This window comes from Micromys minutus, assembly GCF_963924665.1.
Source record: "Micromys minutus genome assembly, chromosome: 4".
NCBI lineage: Eukaryota > Metazoa > Chordata > Mammalia > Rodentia > Muridae > Micromys > Micromys minutus.
In genome coordinates, this window is record NC_137973.1 from 60,558,047 (window position 1) to 60,579,336 (window position 21,290).

At 38.1% G+C, this 21,290-nt stretch overlaps 1 protein-coding gene across 1 annotated transcript in view; it reads right to left on the reverse strand.

Annotated features, from left to right (window-relative positions):
* Positions 1-7,618: 7,618 nt before the first annotated feature.
* Positions 7,619-21,290, reverse strand: part of FAM241A (family with sequence similarity 241 member A) — a 29,150-nt gene continuing 15,478 nt past the window's right edge. Inside the window, exon 2 of the mRNA XM_080916413.1 lies at positions 7,619-9,461. Coding sequence (XP_080772539.1) covers positions 9,216-9,461 — 246 coding nt within the window. The 3' untranslated portion in view covers positions 7,619-9,215. The remainder of the gene's footprint in view (positions 9,462-21,290) is intronic.

Here is a 21,290-nt window from a genome sequence, read left to right on the forward strand (position 1 = left end):
TCTCCTCCCCTTCCACTCCCCTCCCCCTCTTTCCTCCCATCCCCCCCTTTTCTTCCTCCTCCTCCCCTCTCCCTCCTCTGCTGCCCCCTCCCCACCCCAGGTATTTCTGTCATTTTTAAAGACTGTCTTTTGTAACCCTAAGGCATTTGCAGGGCAGGTTGATGGAAGATGAAAGCCCCGAGGGTCAGCAATATGGTATGGGAGAAAAAATGCAGTGTTTCCATTGCAGAAACAATTATGAGCAAATGGCCAGGCACAAAGCTCCCAAGAAATGTCTCCTACAGCTTAAAAATTAAACGCCTGAGGAGCACTTTACTTGGCCAAGCCCAGCTCTATCTGAACATCTCATAAATGTCCATACAAGCATAACCTGACATGGAAGAAAATGTAGGAGAACCAGTTCTGAAATGCAGTGACATGGAATCAAGCAACACTCAGGCTCAGCTGTTCACGGAAGCTCACGTGCATGAGCATCGCTGGTAGAAACTACTGTTCAGGCTCAGAGAAGTGTGTGTTCAGAAGAAAATGGAAGAGGTGGGCCAGACTGAAAATACTGATGGGCAGGGTCCAGATAGAACACTTTTAATGGCAGAGTAGGCTTGATAAAAAAAAAATCTCATTACATATGCAACATGCTTTCATAGACTAAAAAAAAGAAAAAAAGAAAAAAAGATTTACAAAAATAATACCATTTATCACATTGCTTGGCTTCTACTTGTCTACAGACTGTATCCATGGACATTGGTATGGGAGGGATTTTTTTTTTTTATTGTGAGAATACCATTTTGAGTGGGGAGTACACCCAGTGTAATCACACTTAACTGGTGAAACATCTCAGTTGCTAGTGAACTAGGTTTGTAACTTTACTTTGATGACAAAGTGTTACAGGTTCTCTTCTCTTTGTGATCCTGTAAACATACCATTATATTTTTGGCATATGCCACAGTAGAAGGTAGAAGTGTTTTCTGGATCGCTTTTGTTTTGTAAATGTTCAAATTCACAGCAGAATTGTGGGTACACTGCTGAGTGTGGTTTTCCATCTGGCTGTTAAGAAAAGGGGGCAACAGAAACTGTGTGGGACTGTGGTTACACGTTTCAAGCAAACAAAGCTAAAGAAGATGTGGCCACACAGGACACTGCATCCGTCTCATCAGCTCTGTGGGGTCCTCATTTTACTTCATGAAGGAATTAAATTATGAAGACTTGAAAACACTGTTTTTTGTAGAATTATATTTACTTTTCTCCCAGCAATAGAATAAGCTTTAATGGTTCTCAATGCACAAGCTTTAAAGTAAATGCCATCTCTCCAATACTAACAGTTATGTTTAATAATGGTAATACTGAAAGTTTGCTATATGTAAATCACTTAGTTTATATTAATTTTGCCACCTCAAGGTAGGGATTTGAAGTTAAAAGAGATAAAGATAGATTTTTTTCCCCACAAATCCTGCAGTTAGTAAGTTGCAGAGCCTACTCTTAAATTCAAATCTGCCATGAAGAAATCTTCTGATATGAAAGTTTGTTTGAACATAGTTCTAATACTTTCCTGTAAGCAAAGGGGAAAATTATGGCTAAACACTGTTATAGTTTTGGTATATAACTGGCTTTGGGCTATTGTCTTACTTGATCTTGGGATATGACTAAGATTCCTGGGATAAAAATAAGCTAAAAGTACTTGTAAATGCCCCACAATATTCTGGACTAAGCTTGGAGAAAGCTTTTTTGTGTGTGCCTGCTGAACTACCAAATCTGGATGCAAAGATCCCTTGTGCTAAAAATAAGTAGGAAAATCATGATTAAAGCCAAGTCACAAATCAGTTTCTATTGCAAGCTAGGGTGGTGGTGGTGCACAGGGCAGGGTTTCTTCATAGAAGAGTTTTTCTCTGCCATTGAACATCTTACTTCAAATATGCTCGGAAAATCTTTTTTTTTTATCCAGACTTCTTTGAGGATTGGAACAGAGCCAGAAAGCTCAAACCAGTGTTAGAAACATCTATAACTACTCTGAAAACTCCCAGCTAGAAGACAAGCTTGGAAGACAATTCGGCCCACCTGGAGGACTGGGTGGCTGAGATACTGATCTAAGCAGTTTATGTGCACAAAATGGATTTCCTAGTACCTACCTGTTCCCAATACTATTGAACATACTGTTTATAGTCCATGATAGCTTGATTGCAGTTCAATATCTGACTTCTTAGAGAAACTAGGTAACACAACCAAATCTCCCTCCAGCTACGTGACAAATGAGTGTACACTGGGAAGAACAGGTGGCCTCAAGCTCAGAGGTCTGCCTTCTTCTGCCTCCCGAGTGTGGAGTTTAAAGAGGAGCATGGCTACACCTAGCTGAGACCAGAGCTAGGGAGGACTCGGGTATGAAGGGTGAAGTAAGAAAAGAATGGGATCTAGGAAAGATGCTGTGTTGTGTGGCTCTGATCTTCCGCTTGAGACTGAAGACTTCACATGGATATATGCTTGCTAACAACCTGTAGTCCTTAGATATGTCTGAAGATGAATTTTGGCTAAAAAGCACTGCCTTCTACAGTGTGTAACAGTGCTGAAGAGCCCTGGTAGTTCTGGAGCACTCCAAACCTAGGCCTGTTCTGACTGCAAGCTTGACTCTGCTTGTTTCTTTTATAGCTTTCAGGTGCTCATCCCAGGGGCCTCCCTAGTGCTAATTTGTTCTGAGCCAACTTCCCAGGGAACTTGACCTACAGTAAATACCATAGCAGCCTTACTCTTATTGTTTATTTGCACACATTATCCCTGACAAATATGATTTACTAGTTTTTATTTTTATAATGGTGTGAAAATACTACCATTTAATATAAGACTATACTTCGAATTTTGATTTCGACCAGTTCCCAGGCTAGTGATATGCAGGAAGGCAGTCTCATAAAATGTGCCAATAATTCATAGGATCATAAGCATAAGTAATTAATACTCTCCTGTGCCATTTTGCTGTAATATTCCTACAGATTAAGGGTATGAAATGTATTTCTGACCCGTGGAAGATATTTTCAGTACATATTGGAATTATCAGAACATAACCACAGTTTTGAAGCCTCTGTATATGGAATGCACATGCAGGATTTTATTGAAAGCAAATCAAGCTGGCTTCACACCTAATGCTTTACTCTCGGCATGGAAAATTATCATTATGATTTTTTATGCAAGACTAATTTATGGTTCAACTTTCGTACTAAGATCAAGGGAGTATTGTACCATTTTCTTCTTAGCCTTTGTTTTTAAGTTGCATTTATAAACATATTCTTATGCGTTAGAGCAGAAAATATATTAGCTAATAGACTGTGTCATCATTATTTTTAACTACATACCTAAAACCAAGAATGCTCATGAATAAAAGTGACTAACCAGAGAAGGGCTTTCAGTAGATGATATATATTCTCAAGTAAGGGTAGCATTTTTACATATTACTCTATAGAAGAATACTTTAAATTTTCTTAAGTCAACTTATGGTATTAGTAAATTTGTGTATATAGACTTTTCATTTCTTCATCAAAAAATCATGTTAAAATGCATGCTCATAACGTGTGTGTGTGGGGGGGAGGATTCACACTCATTTGTTAAGTCACTCTGCTCTCTAAGGTTCTGGGAAATTTGAAAGAAAATTTACATCTAGTAAAGATTAAACTAAGAAATGAACAAAGATAGCTCAGATTTACTAAGCACACAAATGCCTGTTCTGGATCTGAGATCATTCCAGAATCTTCATTTACACAATGGCCAAAGCAACAGAAAGAATACACCAACTTGGAGGTAAAGGGTGAGCTTGACCTTGGTGTTCCTACTTCTCAACATAAAGGACGCTGCACACATAGATGGTGGGTTTGGTTTTCTGCTGCAGCTACAAGGATGAGTAGACAAATTCTACTCTGCCTGAGGTGTGCTGTTGCTGCGGCAATCCCCAAACTCGATCAGTTACCTATGGAGAAGCACATGGTGCAGGGAGGCAGAAGAGATGCTGAGAATGAAGGGCTGGAGAACAAAGCTTGTTATTGAACATTTGGGCTACTGGGCTAAATGGAGCAATGAACTTGTTCTGCAGTTTAAACTATCAAGATCAGATATTTGAAAATTCTCGCTTTAAAGTTGTTTTTGAAAAAAAATTAAAATTTAGCAGGTAAGACTTGATTGAAAAATATTAGTAGAATGGCAGTTTAGTACCATCAGTAAAGACAACTATTATAAAATATTCTTCCTGAAGAAATAGTCACTAAACCAAACATGGTATCAAAAATACATTTTCCCTAAAGATGTGAATGCATGGTAGCAATGCTATATGTGTACACACACAGCCACAGCAGTCAAGTGAGTAAATACTGTTTGCACACATGCCACCATTTTCTTTATGCACAATTAGAAGCTTTGGAACCAAAGAGTTCTGATGTGTGTTAGTATTCCTTCTAGCCTCCTCCCAACAGTTAACCTGGCAATAAGCCAGGTAGGCCTGGCTTCCTATAAAAGGGCTGTTTGCCCCCTCCTCTCTTTCTTACTCTCTCTTTTCTCTCCTAGACCCCTTTCTCCCTCTCTTTCCTACCCCTCCATCTCTCCATGTGTTCTGGGCTGGCTCTCCTCTTCTCCTTCACCCCTTCCCCCTCCTCCTCCCCCTCTTCCTCCTCCTCCCCTTCCTCCTCCTCCTCCTCCTCCTCTTCCTCCTACTCCTCCTCTTCCTCCTCCTCCTCCTCCTCCTCCTCCTCCTCCTCCTCCTCCTCCTCCTCCTCCTCCTCCTCCTCCTCCTCCTCCTCCTCCTCCTCCTCCTCCTCTTCTTCTTCTTCTTCTTCTTCTTCTTCTTCTTCTTCTTCTTCTTCTTCTTCTCCTTCTTCTCTCCCTCTCTCTCTCCTCCCTTCTCAACTCCCCTTCCCATATTCTAAATAAACTCCATACTACACTATACCCATAGTTTGACTTGAACCTCAGGGGGAAGGGATGCCTCAGCATGGGGCCCCTGAAGCACCCCCATACCTGGCTCTACAAAACAGTCTGATTGCTTTTGTATAAAACACAACAATGTTCAACCAACTGTAGGTCTTTATCCTTTGTTTTCCTTCTCAGTGCCCAGGAAGGAACCCAGGGCTTTGACCATGCACAGCAAACATATTGCCACAGAGAAACAAGCCACTATCCCTGAGCTTCTTTGTTAATGGAGGATGTGAATAAGTGAGGTTGATTTACTCACTTGACAATTCTTTAGAGGACCTATTATAAGCCAGCTCTTCTGGTGGGCACTGGTAATGGAACTACAGACACATTTGACATGGTCTCTGTTCACGTGAAGCCTACTATCTAATGGAAGAAACCAACATAGGCTGTATTCAATGAGCACTGTTGATGGATTTACTTTAAAAAGGGAACCAAGCACACTGCACACCCCAAGCTGTATTGAAAGGGGAAGTTTGATGTTTAAGTTGAGTATTCCATGTAGTTGTTGGCTGGTATGGTTGGGGTAGGCGTTGGGGCTAAAGAAGGTAAGGCACATAACCAAGTGCTAGAAGAAAGTGTGTCTCTTTCAGAAAAGGGACAAAAGCATTCAGTGTAGCTGAGTCTGGAGAGGGTAGTGGTATAGAAAGGTGAGGCGGAAGACTGGGGCACGAGAGGAGACATAACTATATGGAGTATCGGCTTTGCCATAACAGCGACAAGAAGCCATTCTAAAGATCAAAGTCATATTTTAGAAATTTTACCTAACTACAGAATGGGCAATGAAGGTGGGGAGACCAATTAGGATTCTCACAGGGGAGAATTTTAGCAGGTGAAGATGGCTTCGTAGACTGTGAGTGAGGCTGGGGAAGAAAAGACAGAGAAAGATTAAAGATATCATTAGAAACAAAACAGGTTGGACTCAGTGATTAGTTATCCATGGGCAGCACGGGAAAGACAGGAGCTAAAAATTGTCTTTACAATTCTTACTCAGGAGTTAGGGAGAGGGTTGTGCCAGTGCTGAAGGGAGGGGAATGCAAAGAGAAGACTTCAGAGAAAGGTGAGATCTACTTTGGATGTGCTATATTTGAGGAATTTTGTAGGCAAGCAAGCAGTTAAACTGAGGGATCTTTTAGCCTGCCCAGTGCTCTCAACTGGAGACAGATGGAGCTGTTAGTATGCAAATATCAACAAGTAGATGTGTGGACTGATACAAAACCAGGCTGCTGGTCTGACCCCTGGTGAACTTCCAAACTTTTATTTACAGTACACTAAATCCACCAATACTGCCAAAGCCTGTGTATTCTTCTTGAATTTGTGTGTTGTGCCTGGCCAAGCATTTATTAGAATTTTAACAGGTTTAAAAGTATAAATTGATTTTTTTCTTTTGCTTTCTTTTTAAGGCCAAAAACTAATAATTAAAGTAGTTTCAATGATCTGTAATGAACAAACATTTGTGAAACAACCTAAATAGAAGCTATAAGCCAAAGAAAATCTGTATTTCTCAATGCCTAGATTTGACTATTTTTAAGATTATAAATTTCAACTGGTCTTAGGCCAAAGACTGTGGTTCTCTCTTCCTGATCTCTTGGCTTGTCCTTTGTGAATTTGCAGCTCACTGGCAACCCAGAAAGATTTTCTCTCATAAAAATGTTCAGTCAGACACATACTTCAAAGACAACCGTGGTCCAGCCTCCACATGGAAAAGATGCAGAAGTGGTTCTGGGTGGGTATGTGAAGGCATGCAGCAGGTGCCTCTCTGGTTTCATAACACGTGTTGTCTTCTTTTCTTTGAAGATTGTGGTAGCCATGGAAATGTGGCCTCCAGGGTGGCTGATTGGGAATATGCTGATTTAAAAAAAAAAAAAAAAGCAAAAAACTGGCTCTTTAGGAAAAAAATAGTCCTTTTTTGTAGTTGGTGCCAATTTTTATGATGTAAATATTCTCACCACAGCCAACTTAATCTATCAATTTGATGTTACTGAAGGCAGAAAAACAGAGTATAGGCTCTTGTGAGCCAGTTCATGTGGCTCCTGTGGACAAATGCAGTCTGTTCTCATAAGAATGGCAGCTTAACACAAGAAAAGGAGCCGTACAGAATACTGTTCAGTTCAAAGAGAATGGATCTACTTATGTGTGGTCAACTGGGTTTTAGTTCCTGACTTTCTCTGAACACAAGGCTGGCAATACCAGTGCTGTGCCCACCGGCAGTCTGATGACCTAAGCACTGTAACATTTTTTTTTTTTTTTTTTTTTGCTTATAAGGAATCTTTTTACTTACATTTAAAACTGAAATAATTCTGAATCATTTCAAATCTATTTTTATACCATAAACCAAAAAAGTATGTTGCACTTCAAGATTAACAGTATAAAATGCATTCTAATGTATTAAGAGAAAATATTTTATATCAAGTATTTTTTTCTACTTTAAGCAAAAACTTTGATGGCATATTATATTAATACATAATGTATGTGGAGGTAAAAATATCAAATACACCCTTTTTTCCCTATAATATATACCCATTGACACCAGTGTGCACATGCATAGTGTTGTGGGTGTATTATATAATACACACTAGACTTCTTTTAAAGCACTTATGACAAGAAGCACGGTAGAACTGCTATTATGTTCACTGCATCTTTTATTTAGCATTCCAGAAGGAAGCTGGCTTTCCCGGCAGCGGTAGGGAAGAACGTAGTCATTCGCAGTTTGTGCACATATGCAAAACTTCATGGATTCTGTTGGAACCTTACAATCCTACTGTATTCAAAGTGGGCCTTTTCCAAACACCTGACACCGATACTCAGCTTGAAAAGGTGATGTGAAAAGTATCATAAATACAATTTTAAAAATGATATAGTACAAATTTTGGTTTTTGAAAAGCCCAAATTTAAAAGCCTATGTTTACATACAATATATAGATGCACAATAAAGTCTGTGCTCCTGACTTCTTATTCTTTTTGCAGGATTAGTGATTTCAGAATGCCAAGTTCAGTGTTCTCACAATTTTTTTGCTTCAGAATTTCTTGCAGAATAACGGTTAAAATTCCATGAGTAAGAACTTTACAAAGTGGCCTAGTAAACACACTTTAAATTAACTAAGCAGGACTTTTAGTTACTACCCAGTCAAACAAAAGTGCCTCGCCACCTTACTTTTATATTTCAATTTCCTTGTTCAAATAGGTAACTCTTAGACAGAAGCATAAGATTTCAGGTTCCTTAACAAAACCAAAAATATCAAAGTCATTTTTCATTTTCAAAATGTATTTAAAGAAATGCTTGTTTCCGTATAATAAAACCCCACACTAGACATTAGAAACACGGCTAGCCAACTGGCTTTAATCCTACAATATTACAAGTGGCTATTGAGTTCTAAATTTAAACATGTTATTTTATTTTGTCCTTTTGTACTCTTCAATACAGAGATCAAAAAAAATTATTTGATTTTTTTTTTAAAGATAGAAATCGCTCTTTTGGGAAGAAAACTCCATGCCATGACAGAAAAGCACTGTTTTACAACTCAGAGTAATTGTTAGAAAAGAACTATAAAATTAGGAACTTTTACGAAAAAAATGCACTGAAAATGTCTCTAGAAAAACCATGCAAGCGGCGAGGGACCAGATGCCAGGCTCCCAGCCGTAGAAAGTCCCAAAAAGAAGTTAGCACCAGAATCATCTCTAACTTCACAATCTCATGAAGACCTGAGTATAACATATAAAAACTTACATCTAGCCCCACAGCGTTACCAACAATAATAAATATATTATTTTCAGTGTTAAGAACCAGCGTCATCACTCCCACAGCAGTGTTCTGGACTACACAGAGACAACTATATCCCCAAATGGGATTTTTCTACGGAGTTGCAGGTAGAACAGTTTTCCAGTTCAAACTTATTCTTAGCTACATTCCTCACTTTCCTTTCACCGTGTTTCCATTGGAACTTCACAAGGACTACACTATCTCCGTGCAACTCCATGCCAGGCTATCTACCCTGTCACTGTTTTGTGATGTTCAGATTTGGTGTGGGAAGCAGTGTCTAAAAGTAGGTACAGATCACAGGAGTGAAAAAAGTTTGAATAGGCTACTATATAGTCAAAAATATATATTCATCCTTGTTATAACAAAGAGTTGAGTTTGAAAGAACACCCATTTATAATTTAAATTACAAAATAGCCAGGACACAACATGAAATATGTCAAACTATTTTGGCTTTCAAACAGCCAAAGTATATATATAGCTCTATCAGTTACATACGTGGCTCCAAATGTCCAATGTTTTACTGCTGTACATAAATAATGACAAGGCAAAGAACAGCTACTAGTCCAAGGGCTTGCAGGCCCAGGAACCATAGCATAAGCCAAAAGAAAAGGACTACTACTGGTTCCACAATTCGTTCTCCAAAATACATCCGTGTGAAGCCCATGTTGAGGAGGTTTTTGTTCAGTTCACCAAAAAGTGTTCCCATCTTTTTGTAGTCATCTCCAATGGGTTCGCCAGAGTGGTTTTGTGGTTCTTCAACATCCTTAAAAAAAAAAGACAAACCAAGATATGGACATAAGAAACATGTAAATACTTGTAACAACAATGATCTCACAACATCTTCTCCAAATAACTGGGCACACACTCTGGTAATCATTTAGTAAACACTAATGACAATGTCCACAGCTCATGAGTACATAATCTACATGGAAGAGGTAGTCTGCAGGAGCAAGTGAGGCCTTGATTCTGAGAAGGCTACCCTGACATACCCCATGGACTGATCTAACAGAACCTATAACGGAGAGTTGGTGAGATCCTGTGTTCCTGATTGGAAGATGGAGGGAGGAACCATGAGCAGTGAATAGAGGCAGCCTGTGACACAGGAGAAAAGGGACAGAACTAGAATCTCTGAAAGGATCGTATCTTTGTGCACTAGAGTCCTGATCTCCAAGAATATAAGATAATAAATTTGTGTCACAGAACAAATTCCCATTGTTCAGACAATGGGAATGTTCCTTTGGATTGACATATTGTTTATTCCTTTCAAGAATAGAGAAAGCACTTACTGGTTTCTTGTAGGCTTAGCTCTGACTAAATCCCCAATTAGATCATTGATTTGTAAGATGTAGGTACAGATCATTCACCTCCATTCACTCTCCAGATTCCTCGAATTGCACCAAGGTACCTATGTAAAAGCCACATGATGTTTTCCTTTCTCTCCTCTGAGAGCCTGGTTGCAGAGCCCCCTTTCTGCTGCTCTCCTGCTTCATGAAGCAGGCTTCCTGGTCACTCGGTGAACATGGTCTATGAATTTAAAGTTTTAACAGTTCAAGCTCAGCTGGCTGGAGGATGAGTAGTTACTGTTCTCAGCCACTGCTGTTCTGATCTCTGTTTTAAGCCTCTGTTAGCTATGCAGACTTATGTGGGGGCTCTTGCATAGCTTCCTGTCAAAACAGTACTGAGACTGTAAATGTTTCCTGTTACTCTCATCAGGAAAACAAAGTTTTGAAATAGGATTACTTTTTTTGAAGAGCAAAAGTCTATTGAGAAGTCAGAGCTCCAGAAAATCCCCATGTATACCCAACCGTATATTCCAAGAGCATTGTTATTGCCCAATCTTTCTACAATTCAGAACATTATGCTAGTTCTTAGTGTTTCCAATCCACTTCTGTGGTTGTAATATTTATTTCTTCAAAGGTTTATTTGTTGAGGGCATGGTCTTTAGTATGGTACCAGGAGGTAAAGCTTTAATAGGTAGAACTTAATGGGAATTTGTTTTAAAAATCAATTATTAATTCTGTCAAAAGAACTGTTAGGAAAAGCTTGGTCCTTGTTTCAACCAAGCTTTGCTTGGATCCCTTCTATCCTGTAGCTGTTGCTCCTGAAACTGCCTTCTTCTACCTTCAGGTAAGCCAGCCACGGTGGAACATTAATTAACCTACCTCTATCAGTTCATTTGGATTTTTAGGATCTAAAATCATTAGCTAAGTAAAAGATGTTTTCTTTTCATCCTGTCACTGGTATTTCATGATGGCAATGAAAACCTGAATAATAGAATAATCCTTTGAAATTTTGCAAACATTTCTGGCTCTTATTAGGTTCTAACAATATAAAGACCAGAGAGATACCACACGGATTTAAAGAGAAGGCAATTTGCTTGGATTAATCTTACGTTTATCAGCTCTTCATTCTTTTCTATGTTCCATGATACCCAATACTACATTAGAACGTGTGAGATGTCCTTGTCTGATATGGAGCCATTTCCCTCCACAGCAGCGTCTGAGGATTTGATTTAGTTGCAGTTGTCTTGTGTCCTCATCTTGACTTCTTTACTGTTCGAGAATGTTGATAGTGGTTTTGGTTTATTTTTAAAGTTTTTTTTTTTTAACTTTAGAATCAATTGTTATCTACATACTTGTTGTACTTTGGGTTTTGAGTAGTGCTTGAAAGTTTCTAAAGTTTGGTTGTTTTCCTTTTACCTATATTTTGTGGGTTTAATTTGAACAAAGCACCCAGATCAGATAAAAGAGGTATTTATCTTAATATCCTTGTAAAATGAATTAAGTTTATGAATGTGCCTGGAGTCTTCAGAAGAGGTAGGTGTTGGAGCACTTAACTCCAGCCAGGAGTTAGTTAACCGTGAGTCTAGGTGCAGCGACAGCCAGGATCCTGTGGGAGCCACCTTGAGTTGCCACTGAGATAGCAAGGTAGAACAAATAAATTTGGACAAGCTGTAGTTATTGCAGCCTGATTCTATTAATATGTTATATTACATTATATTGTATATTAGATATAAATATTACATATGTAAATACATATAAGTAGAATATATTACAAATTCAATATTTTCAAACCAATATAAATATATATATATTTTCAAATTAGAGAAAATAAGTCCAATGAACAAATGCGAACATATAAGCCAGATTTAAAGATTACTAAATTTTGCCACCTCACTATGGTACTGTTCAGTGTGGCCAACTAAGAAAGGGTTACTAGGAAAATGCCCTCCAAAAATGTGTATTCGAAAGTACAGTTCTATGAAAACATCAGATTCCTACAACGCGCCGAATAGGGTTCAAACAATTCAGGGATGACACGTGCAAGCATGGGGAGGAAATGGGCTGTGCTAAACTAGCAAGGTCTAGTGGCCCCAGGGCTGAGCTCTCTCTATCTGCAGAGTTTTGTGGTCCTTCTGTTTCTGATGTTGTTACCGCCAGGGTCACTATGACGTCAATAGCACTAATGGAGCACCTGCTATGTACAGGGCACAGCACTACCTTGATTAACTTCCATCACAACCTCTAGTCAGGAAGCTGCCAGTGCTGGTTACACTCAGCTGCGGCAGCTCTGTGGGGCCACACCCTCATCCCCTTGCACAGCTAGCTTCTAGTCAATGATGAATACCTCAGTTTTCAGATACATTTTATATATTTCATCTCTGAAAATCAAAGGGTATGGTAATATTTTGTTTTACAGAAGAACATTTAACTCATTAACTGAGAAAACTGAACATCAGTATGATTCTTACTTTTTACTTATCTTTCCTCTCAGTTTATCAATCATCTTTTCTCATCAATCAGGAACATTGTACAAACTTATTTTCATCGTGTGCAAAAATGTAAATGAGGTAAAGCTAACTGTAGACTTGTATAGTTCCATAGCGTATAGTGACTGGAATCCACGTTAAAATGTCAAAAAAGTAGAGGAGAAAGAAAGAAAAGAGACCCTAAGCCTTCCATCAAGTATGAAGAAAATCTACCTGGCAGGACTGGAATAAGAAAATCTACTTCACACACTAACAGTAAACTGAAGCAGAAATGCAGATGGAGCTTTCCCTGATCTCACATTAATCATCTGTGTTTCTGTCAGACTTTCTTTGTGTGTAAGACTCCACTGCCCATTTGTCAAATAGACAGCTCCTTTTAGGGTTACACAGGACTACTAGAGAATGTTCTCAGCAAGGCACCGACAGCCCTTGTTTGTTCATGATTGAAGACATACACAGAAGAAATATAAGAGCAACCCAAATGATTCAAAACCCTTTAAAACTTTCTCTATTGATATGTGTGAATGTGTGTGATTGTGTGTGTGTGTGTGTGTGTGTGTGTGTGTGTGTGTCCGTGATATTTGTATGGTCATACATGGTACACGATTGGTCATCAGAGAGTGGTGGTCCTTTCACCTTTTTCAGTTCTGGGGACTAAACTTATGTCACCAGGCTTGCGTAACAGGCAGAGAGCTTTACTGTTTGAGCCATCTTGCTGTCCTCAAAATCTTTAATGATAACAAGTTAAAGGTTAGTCTTTAAATAAGATTTTTGAGAAAAATCCTTGAAATAATGGCATCACTTTCATACTTTAGAAAGCACGAATAAAAGGGTCAGGTTCCACAAACCTAATAAAAAGAAGGCACTTTTTAAAATACTACATACAAATATGCAGACAAACCATTGTGTAAATATCAGAGGATACAAATGGCTACAGCAGTAAACACTAAGACTGGATTTATCTTTGGTAAGACAAACCCCTAGAGGTCATAATGGGGAAGTCGAATTTACTGCAGTACCCATGCCAGGATGCTGTACATGAAATAAAAGAGAAATACATTTGAACAGTGCAGTAGCTTGTGAATTGAGCTTTACTAGTTTCAAGGTGAAGTTTTCCAGCTTCACTTGCATGCCAGTCCACTGGCCTCTGATCTCTCTCAGCCAGTCTCTTTACTTACCTGGTAATGTCTAATCAATCAGTTGTTAGTTTCACTGAGCTCTTTTGTATGTGGTGAGTTGTTTTTCTCTAATTGCTTTCAGGGATTTCTAACTTTCAGCACTTTATCCAACACATTTATCTCCTCATGCTTATCATAAGTAGATTTGCCTAATAATGTATATATCTTACATTTTTTTTCATCAAGTTGTAGAAATTTTATTTCAAATATTATATCTTCTGAAGAGGAAAATTTTGGTCTCTAATTCTTTGGACACTCAGTTGTGTCATGTGATGTTCTGTTCTGGAAGCTGTCTCATGAGAGGATGTTTTGCTGAAGCAGACACATGGGAGGATGTTTTGCTGAGAACACACACACGTGGTGTTTTTCTGGAAGCTGCCTGGAAAAAGCCTGTGATGTTTGTTGAATGGATGCTTGAGAGAACACGTATAAATATAACCCAACAGACAGTGGCACTGGTTCACCTTATCACTCTTTGCTGGTCGTCATTGGGCTTTGCAGATGCTGGTCTTCGCTGATGACACTAGCCATACCTTTCTTTGCTGGTAATTGCTTGTTGTGACTTCATGAAGAAATGCACCAAAAAACTTCTGGTGGTGTTCTAGCGGCTACTTGCTGCTTCCGCAGACTCAGGCCAATTAGCAGAGCCTCATGGTTTTTTCTGGATTGACCTGCCATTGCTGATTCATGAATAGTGTTTGCCAGTAGATTGAGCTGCTGCTACTGATTCTTATGAACTGAACTGGTGATATCCTGATTACACAGATTGGATTTTCTCCAAAGAACTATTTCTAAACAGGTCAACATCCCTCTTTGCTCTATTAACCTTTCCTGTCTACTACGCGTGGGCTTCATTTTATTTTATTTCACACTACAGCTTCCTGACTGATCTTGAGATTTTATAGTTGTAGTTTATTTATGTCCAGATACTGTATTTTCAACGCTAGAATTTGCATAAGAAAAGCTTATTAAGTTCTTTGGTTCCTCTTCCTTCTTGCTTTCTTTTTCTTCCTCCTCTTCTTTTTGTATGTTACATTCTAACCTCAGTTTATCCTCCCTCCTCTTCTCCTAGTCCCTCCCTGAACTTCCCCTTTTCCCCAGATCCACTCCTCCATTTCCATTCATAAAAGAACAGACCTCCCCCCAGATATCAATCAAACATGGCATAACAAAGTTAACAACAAAACTAGAAACATCCTCTCATATTAAAGCTGGACAAGGCAACCCATTAGATAGAAAAAGGTGCCCAAAGCAGACAAAGAGTCAGAGACAGGCTCTGCTCCCACTGCTAGTGTCCCACAAGATCACCAAGATACATGACCATAACGTATGTGTAGAGGATCTAACTTAGATCCATACAGGCTCCCCAATAATCACTTCTCCATTCTCTAAGTATGATTTTCTTCAATGACTTTTTTTTTTTTTTTTTTGAGACAGGGACTTACTTTGTAGACCAGGATGACCCCAAGCGCATAAGAGATTTGCCTGCTTTTGCCTCCTGAATGCTGGGGTTAAAGGTGTGTGTGTGTCCAGCTTGTTGTAGTTTTAAAAAAGTACCATAAAACTACATTGATTCCTTTATGTGCCCCTTTTATGAATTATACTCCCTTTGCCAGTGGAGACTGGCTGAAGAGATACAGGCCTGGTCCCACTGGCCACACCTATACAGAAAAGAGCTCTGCAAAGGTTCTGGGAGTAAAGGGGAAGAGAGACATTGGAGAACACCTTTCCAGGTGGAATTCTAGTTCTATATCAGACACTGGAGATTCTAATGAAGCACCATGATGGGGAACAATGATGGAGTGTGTATTGGCTGGTTTTGTGTCAACTTGACACAAGCTGGAGTTATCACAGAGAAATGAGACTCAGTTGAAAAATGTCTCCATGAGATCCAGCTGTAAGGCATTTTCTCAACTAGTGATCAAGGGGGAAGGGCCCAGCCCATTGTGGGTGGTGCCATCTCTGGGCTAGGAGACCTGGGTTCTATAAGAAAGCAGGCTGAGATAGCCAGGGGAAGCAAGCCAGTAAGTCACATCCCTCCATGGCCTCTGCATCAGCTCCTGCTTCCTGACCTGCTTGAGTTCCAGTGCTGTCTTTCTTTGGTGATGAACCCCAATGTGGATATGTAAGCTGAATAAACCCTTTCCTCTCCAACTTGCTTCTTGGTTGATGATGTTTTGTGCAGGAATAAAAAACCTGACTAAGACAGAGTGTGGTGTCACTCAAATGCTAAAACACTGTTTTTATGAAGGTACAGTAGATTTTCTTGAATAAATGTTTCTGCATTTGCTATCTCCCTTCAAAATGACTCCAGACACTTTAAGCTATTGTTGTATTTAGTGTTTTACCAGTCGGCAATTGCCTGGCAGAGGAGATTTGGTAAATTCCTTATTCCAGAAGACTGACACTGACTATCTTTGGGTAGCAGTTATGTCTGTGGGCAAACTGAAGGGCAAGTTTTTTAAGGCTGAGCCAGAGGATTTTAGATGGCTGAAAATTAAGTGCTCTGAAATCAGTCTGGAATTTTAAGCAATCTGAGACTGTTTATTGTTTTTAATATCCTAGGATGATCAAATTTTGGGGATAAATATTTGACTTTTGAGAATCCATGTAGTCAGATAACTTAGTTCTTCTACTTAAAAAATGGTCTTCAAAGGTTCCTCTTTTCTCCTTATTATTTCTCACATATGCTATTCTTCTTATTACTTAAATTATTTTATGCATATGAGTACTCAGTCTTCATGCATGCCAGGAGAGGGCACTGGATCCCATTATAGATGGTTGTAAGTCACCAAGTGGTTGCTTGAGTTGAACTCAGAACCTCTGGAAGAGCAGTCATCGCTCCAGCCCCCTCTCACATACACTATTAAATTGCCAACTTGACCATTTCTGCTCTGCAGATTCTATGTTCATTAGTCAGTAATTAATTCAGCTTTCATTACATCCAAGGAAAGTTAGTAGTTATCAGATCTCCAGACAGTTCTATTTTTCCCTTAGTTGTGTCTAATAGGTTAAATTTTACACAAAATTTGTTTCTTAAAACATTTTAGCATAATTAAAATATCTTATATCAAATATATGCATACATACATATATTTTTACACATATAGATGTAGATACAATGTACAGATTTGTAAGAGCTCCAGAGAAGCTCTCAAAAATTCAGAGGTGTCAGAATTAAACTAAGAATGTTCTGTGTCAAAATGATCGCTTCTGTTCCTACCAGACAAAAATAAACATATAAATAGACAAGTAAGAACAAGGCTACTTTCAGCTGCCACTTACATTCTTACTGCTTTCAAAAATGCGTTTGCCCAATAAAATCAATTCAACAAAATTTTCCTGGTGTCAATAATGTATTAAATAAATGACTATACTTTTAACTCCAAGAAGCTAGCAATCCTGTATAGAAGTTAGTATTAAGTAATAATATTTTTTGACCAAAATTTGATATTTTAAAAATTACAAAATGCTTTTGTAGTTTGGCTTAACTTTAATATAAATCAATTTTGAAAGGAGCTGGCAAAATCTTAATATTAAAATATTTAGTTTTATATCTTCAACGATGAGGTGTTTAACTGTCTTTGTATTATAACATAAGCTATTCTGTGGTTGAAAAAATAAAAACAACACAAAGAAACAGAAACCCCTAACTGAAGGTCTTTACAACAACTTGCAATTTCACCGTGTCAGACAGTATGGGACCACAAGCTTCTTTTGAAAAACCTATGGTATCATACCTATCCCTTCTGCAGGGCTGATCAATTTATTTGTGGAATAGAAAACAACTTAATCTTGTTTATGAAAAATCAAATTCTCCATGGCCTTGTTCCTTTATTGAGTTGGACAACATATCTTTCTTTTGGAGGAGAAAAAAAACCCTTGATAAACAAACAAACAAACAAAACACCTTTACTTCAATATGAAATAACTTGTAAGGATTAATTTCTTCCATTTTATTTTTCTTTATCTCAAAAATGAAATACAGTGCTAACCCTGAAAACCAACAAATAAATGAAGCTTTAACTAATTTTATAATGGTCATTTATAAAAGTAAAATTTATTAACTAGCTCATGCTAACAGGTCAAAGTTTTAATTATACTGATATTCAAAGTATAAAGAAACTGAAGAGAAGAGACTACATAACTTAGTCACAATCACCTTATAGCTGGTGGAGGGAAGATGCATTTGGCAGTGTGGCTCTTATAACCACATTCCTAAGGCTCTGTGCTAATTGGCATAAGCTTAATTACTATAAAACCAACTGTGTGATGTTCATATTCTATTGGCCTCAATATATTAGTTTTTTACAGCAGTTTAAATAGTTGCAAGTATACATTCATACATTTTATTTAGTAAAAATAGTAATTTAAATTTGTCTTTGTATGAGGCTGGCTATCATATTGTATCTACATTCAACTGTGATACTTATGACTTGTCAGGATTTAAATTTTTCTTAAAAACCAAGCAAACAAAAAAAAAAAAAAAAAAAAAAAAAAAAAAAAAAAAAAAAAAAAACAAAATCCAAACCATTCTCTAACCTTAATCCTATCCTTATCTGTCAGAAGAAAAAAATAGCAAGAGAAGCTGACAAAGAGTCCAAGCATGAAAACAGAAGTGTTGGCACAGGTCTGCAGTCCCAGCTACTCAGGACGCTGAGACAGGAGGATCTCATGTTCTAAGGTCTTTGGGGGCAAGTTAATGAGACATGTCTCAAAATAATAAAGCAAGAAGCAGTGGTAGGGTTCCCCTAAGTACCCTAAGCTCAACCCTAACTGCCACAAAAATAATCAACAAAAAAGACTAGAAACATAAGAGACATCAGAAGCTGGTAATATTCCAGTTTCCTAACTATATATAGTAAAAAGAGAAATGTATTTCAGTCAAGCAGAACTAACTAGTATTTCTCCCCCACCAAACATTTCTTGACTTTGTAGTAATATACTTAATGGCTCAGAGCAAAGAACTTCTGTAGAGTGAGCTCCAGGGATCATGGTGAGGCTGCCTACAGACATCATAGTTTTTTTTTTTTTTTTGTTGTTGTTTTGTTTTTGTTTTTTAATCCATTGAAGTTACACAGAGATTAAAAGAGAGAGACAGAGAGACACAGAGAGACACAGAGAGAGAGACACACACACACACACAGAGAGAGAGAGAGAGAGAGAGAGAGAGAGAGAGAGAGAGAGAGAGAGAGAGAGAGAAAAATGAGAAAAAGAAATTGGGAGTTACTTGTTAAGGTCTTTGTTGCTAAGGTCTTCTCTTTTTCCACTCAATCCACTCCATTATTCCACTCAACCTCTCAAAAGAAAGGTTGCTTTGAAAAATTTCTTGTCACCTTCTTGGTTTTATACATAAGAGGACACATAACTATCTTTATTTACTAAGGAGTTATGAATTTTGAAAGTCTCTGAATTACTTGTACATTTGGTTCTCTGGGCTTATAGTTTGCAACCTAGAACCTACCATTCATAATTTACCATTACAGTTATGAATTTAGACTCCTGTCCTTCCTCATTCTTCTCCAAGGGCTTCCAATCTCCCTGTTCTGTGTTGTTGGTAAACACTGTGCCAGATGCCTCATTATAAGATCATGTCTCATGGTTCCTAGTACTTTTCCCACATTCCTGAATCCTTCCAGTCACCTCTCATTAACTGTATCCAATTCCTCATAGGAACTGACCCAAACCTTTTTCACTCGTATATTCTTCATCCTAAACATATTTTTGTTAAGATTCAATTCAGTGTCCTGTCTTCCTCTGCACATACTTATGCTTTGTTTTAGTCTATGTGTCTGTATGCGGAAGTGAGCATGAGTGTACAGCATGAGTATGGGGTCAGAAGATAGCTTCAAGTTCCCCTCACTGCCCTGTTTAAGACAGGGTCTCTGGTGTTAGTCACTGCTGCATACACCAGGCTAACTGACCCCCAAGCTGGACATTCTCCTGTCTCAGCTGCCCATCTCCCAGGAGGGTCATGCTAAGACAACAGCTGCACCTGCTACTGTAGCTTTTTAGAATGTGGGTTGTGAGGTATATAACCAAATACAGGTTATCAGATTTGCACACCAAGTTCTTTGGCCACCGAGACATATATTTTATATCATAACATTTTTTATTCCTGTAGTAAAAGGGAAAAATAAAAGATTTTGATTTAAACTAATTCTGATGACTCTTAGGTAAGTTATACCTTCCTTTAGAGTATGGACAGAGCATTTTACCTAGATGAAGGCTAACTCCTAAAAGCACTATTGCTGCTGTTGGGCTGTCTGAACATAATATACTGAAACATGTTTTAAAATTTATGATTTGCAAATACTCTTCTGTTGAGGTTTAGAATAGAGTTTTCCAGTTTGTACCTAGGCCAAGAAAATACAGTTTACAGATGTTTATAAGCTCTGTTGCTCACATTTTAGATTATGCTGGGTAATTTATAAGAAATATTCAAATATAAATGGCCATTGCTAGAATTAAGTTCCTTTAAAATTCATTTCTTTTCTAAGGCCTATAATACAATTTGTTTAGTCAAAGTTAATAGTACTTATAAATCTGACAATTTTTCAAAACTTACACAAATACTATTCATACAGTGATGTTTGGAGCTGCTCATTACATCCTATATAATAAAGGCTTCTTGGTATGAAATGATCTTTCTGTCAAGTCCAGTGACTTGTTTGATTTCCTTGCTTTGCTGTTCAATAACCACTGTGCAATTCTTAGGTAAAATGTCTCAGTTATCAATCATTCGACTAAGTGGGAGAAAAGGTTTTAATAGTTTCCTATTATTTATAGCACTAAAGGATCTGCAGGGATCTACCCTTGTAGATAAAGAAATATACAATGTGTGAATGAAGGGTTTGTGCATGAATGAGATGGAAGGTTAGAGTTGCCTCTGTGGGAGCCGATGAAGCAGAGTCAAAATATAAAAAAAAATACACTATACCCAAAGACAGAAATAAAGAAAGAGCATGGGAAGCCCACAAAGGGAACGAAAACATCAGAAATGTTGGCTTTACTTTTCGCTCCCTTTTACATTTATCTAATTTTCATTTTTGGCACTTACACCATTGAGATGCCTTGGTTTCTCTTCCCGTCAATGTCACCCTACTCTTTTCTTCCTTTCAGTTATTTAGCCTTGTTTCTCTGCCTCTTCCTTTTCCATGTCACCTTCCTTTCTCTCATTTATTCACTTCCAAGAGTCATATAGTCACTGGTGATAAATTTTAAGTGTTTCTTCTTTTTGCATGGGCAGATGTTGCTGACACTGCTGTTTACTATATCCTTGTGGGCAGTCCTGGGGACTGAGACTGCTCAGTTATCTGCTCAGCAAGATCCCATGCCAAAACACCAGAAGGGATAACCAAACAAGGAAAAGTTCAAATTGAAACACAGGAATTCAAGAAATATGATAAAAAAGACTCCTAGAAAACCTCAGGTACTGAACTCAAAGATACTGAAATAAGCAAACTGCTTAATGAAAATTTCAGTAGTTTTCTGGTAAAAATGCTCAGTGATCTGAAGGAGGGCACAAAGAAGCAAACATATTTTGCTCAACACCCGGAGAGGAAAGCAAGCAACACAGAAGAAGAATGCAACAAAGGAAAAAATAAGCAATATGGATGAAAAAGTTACCAAAACAAAAGAAGAA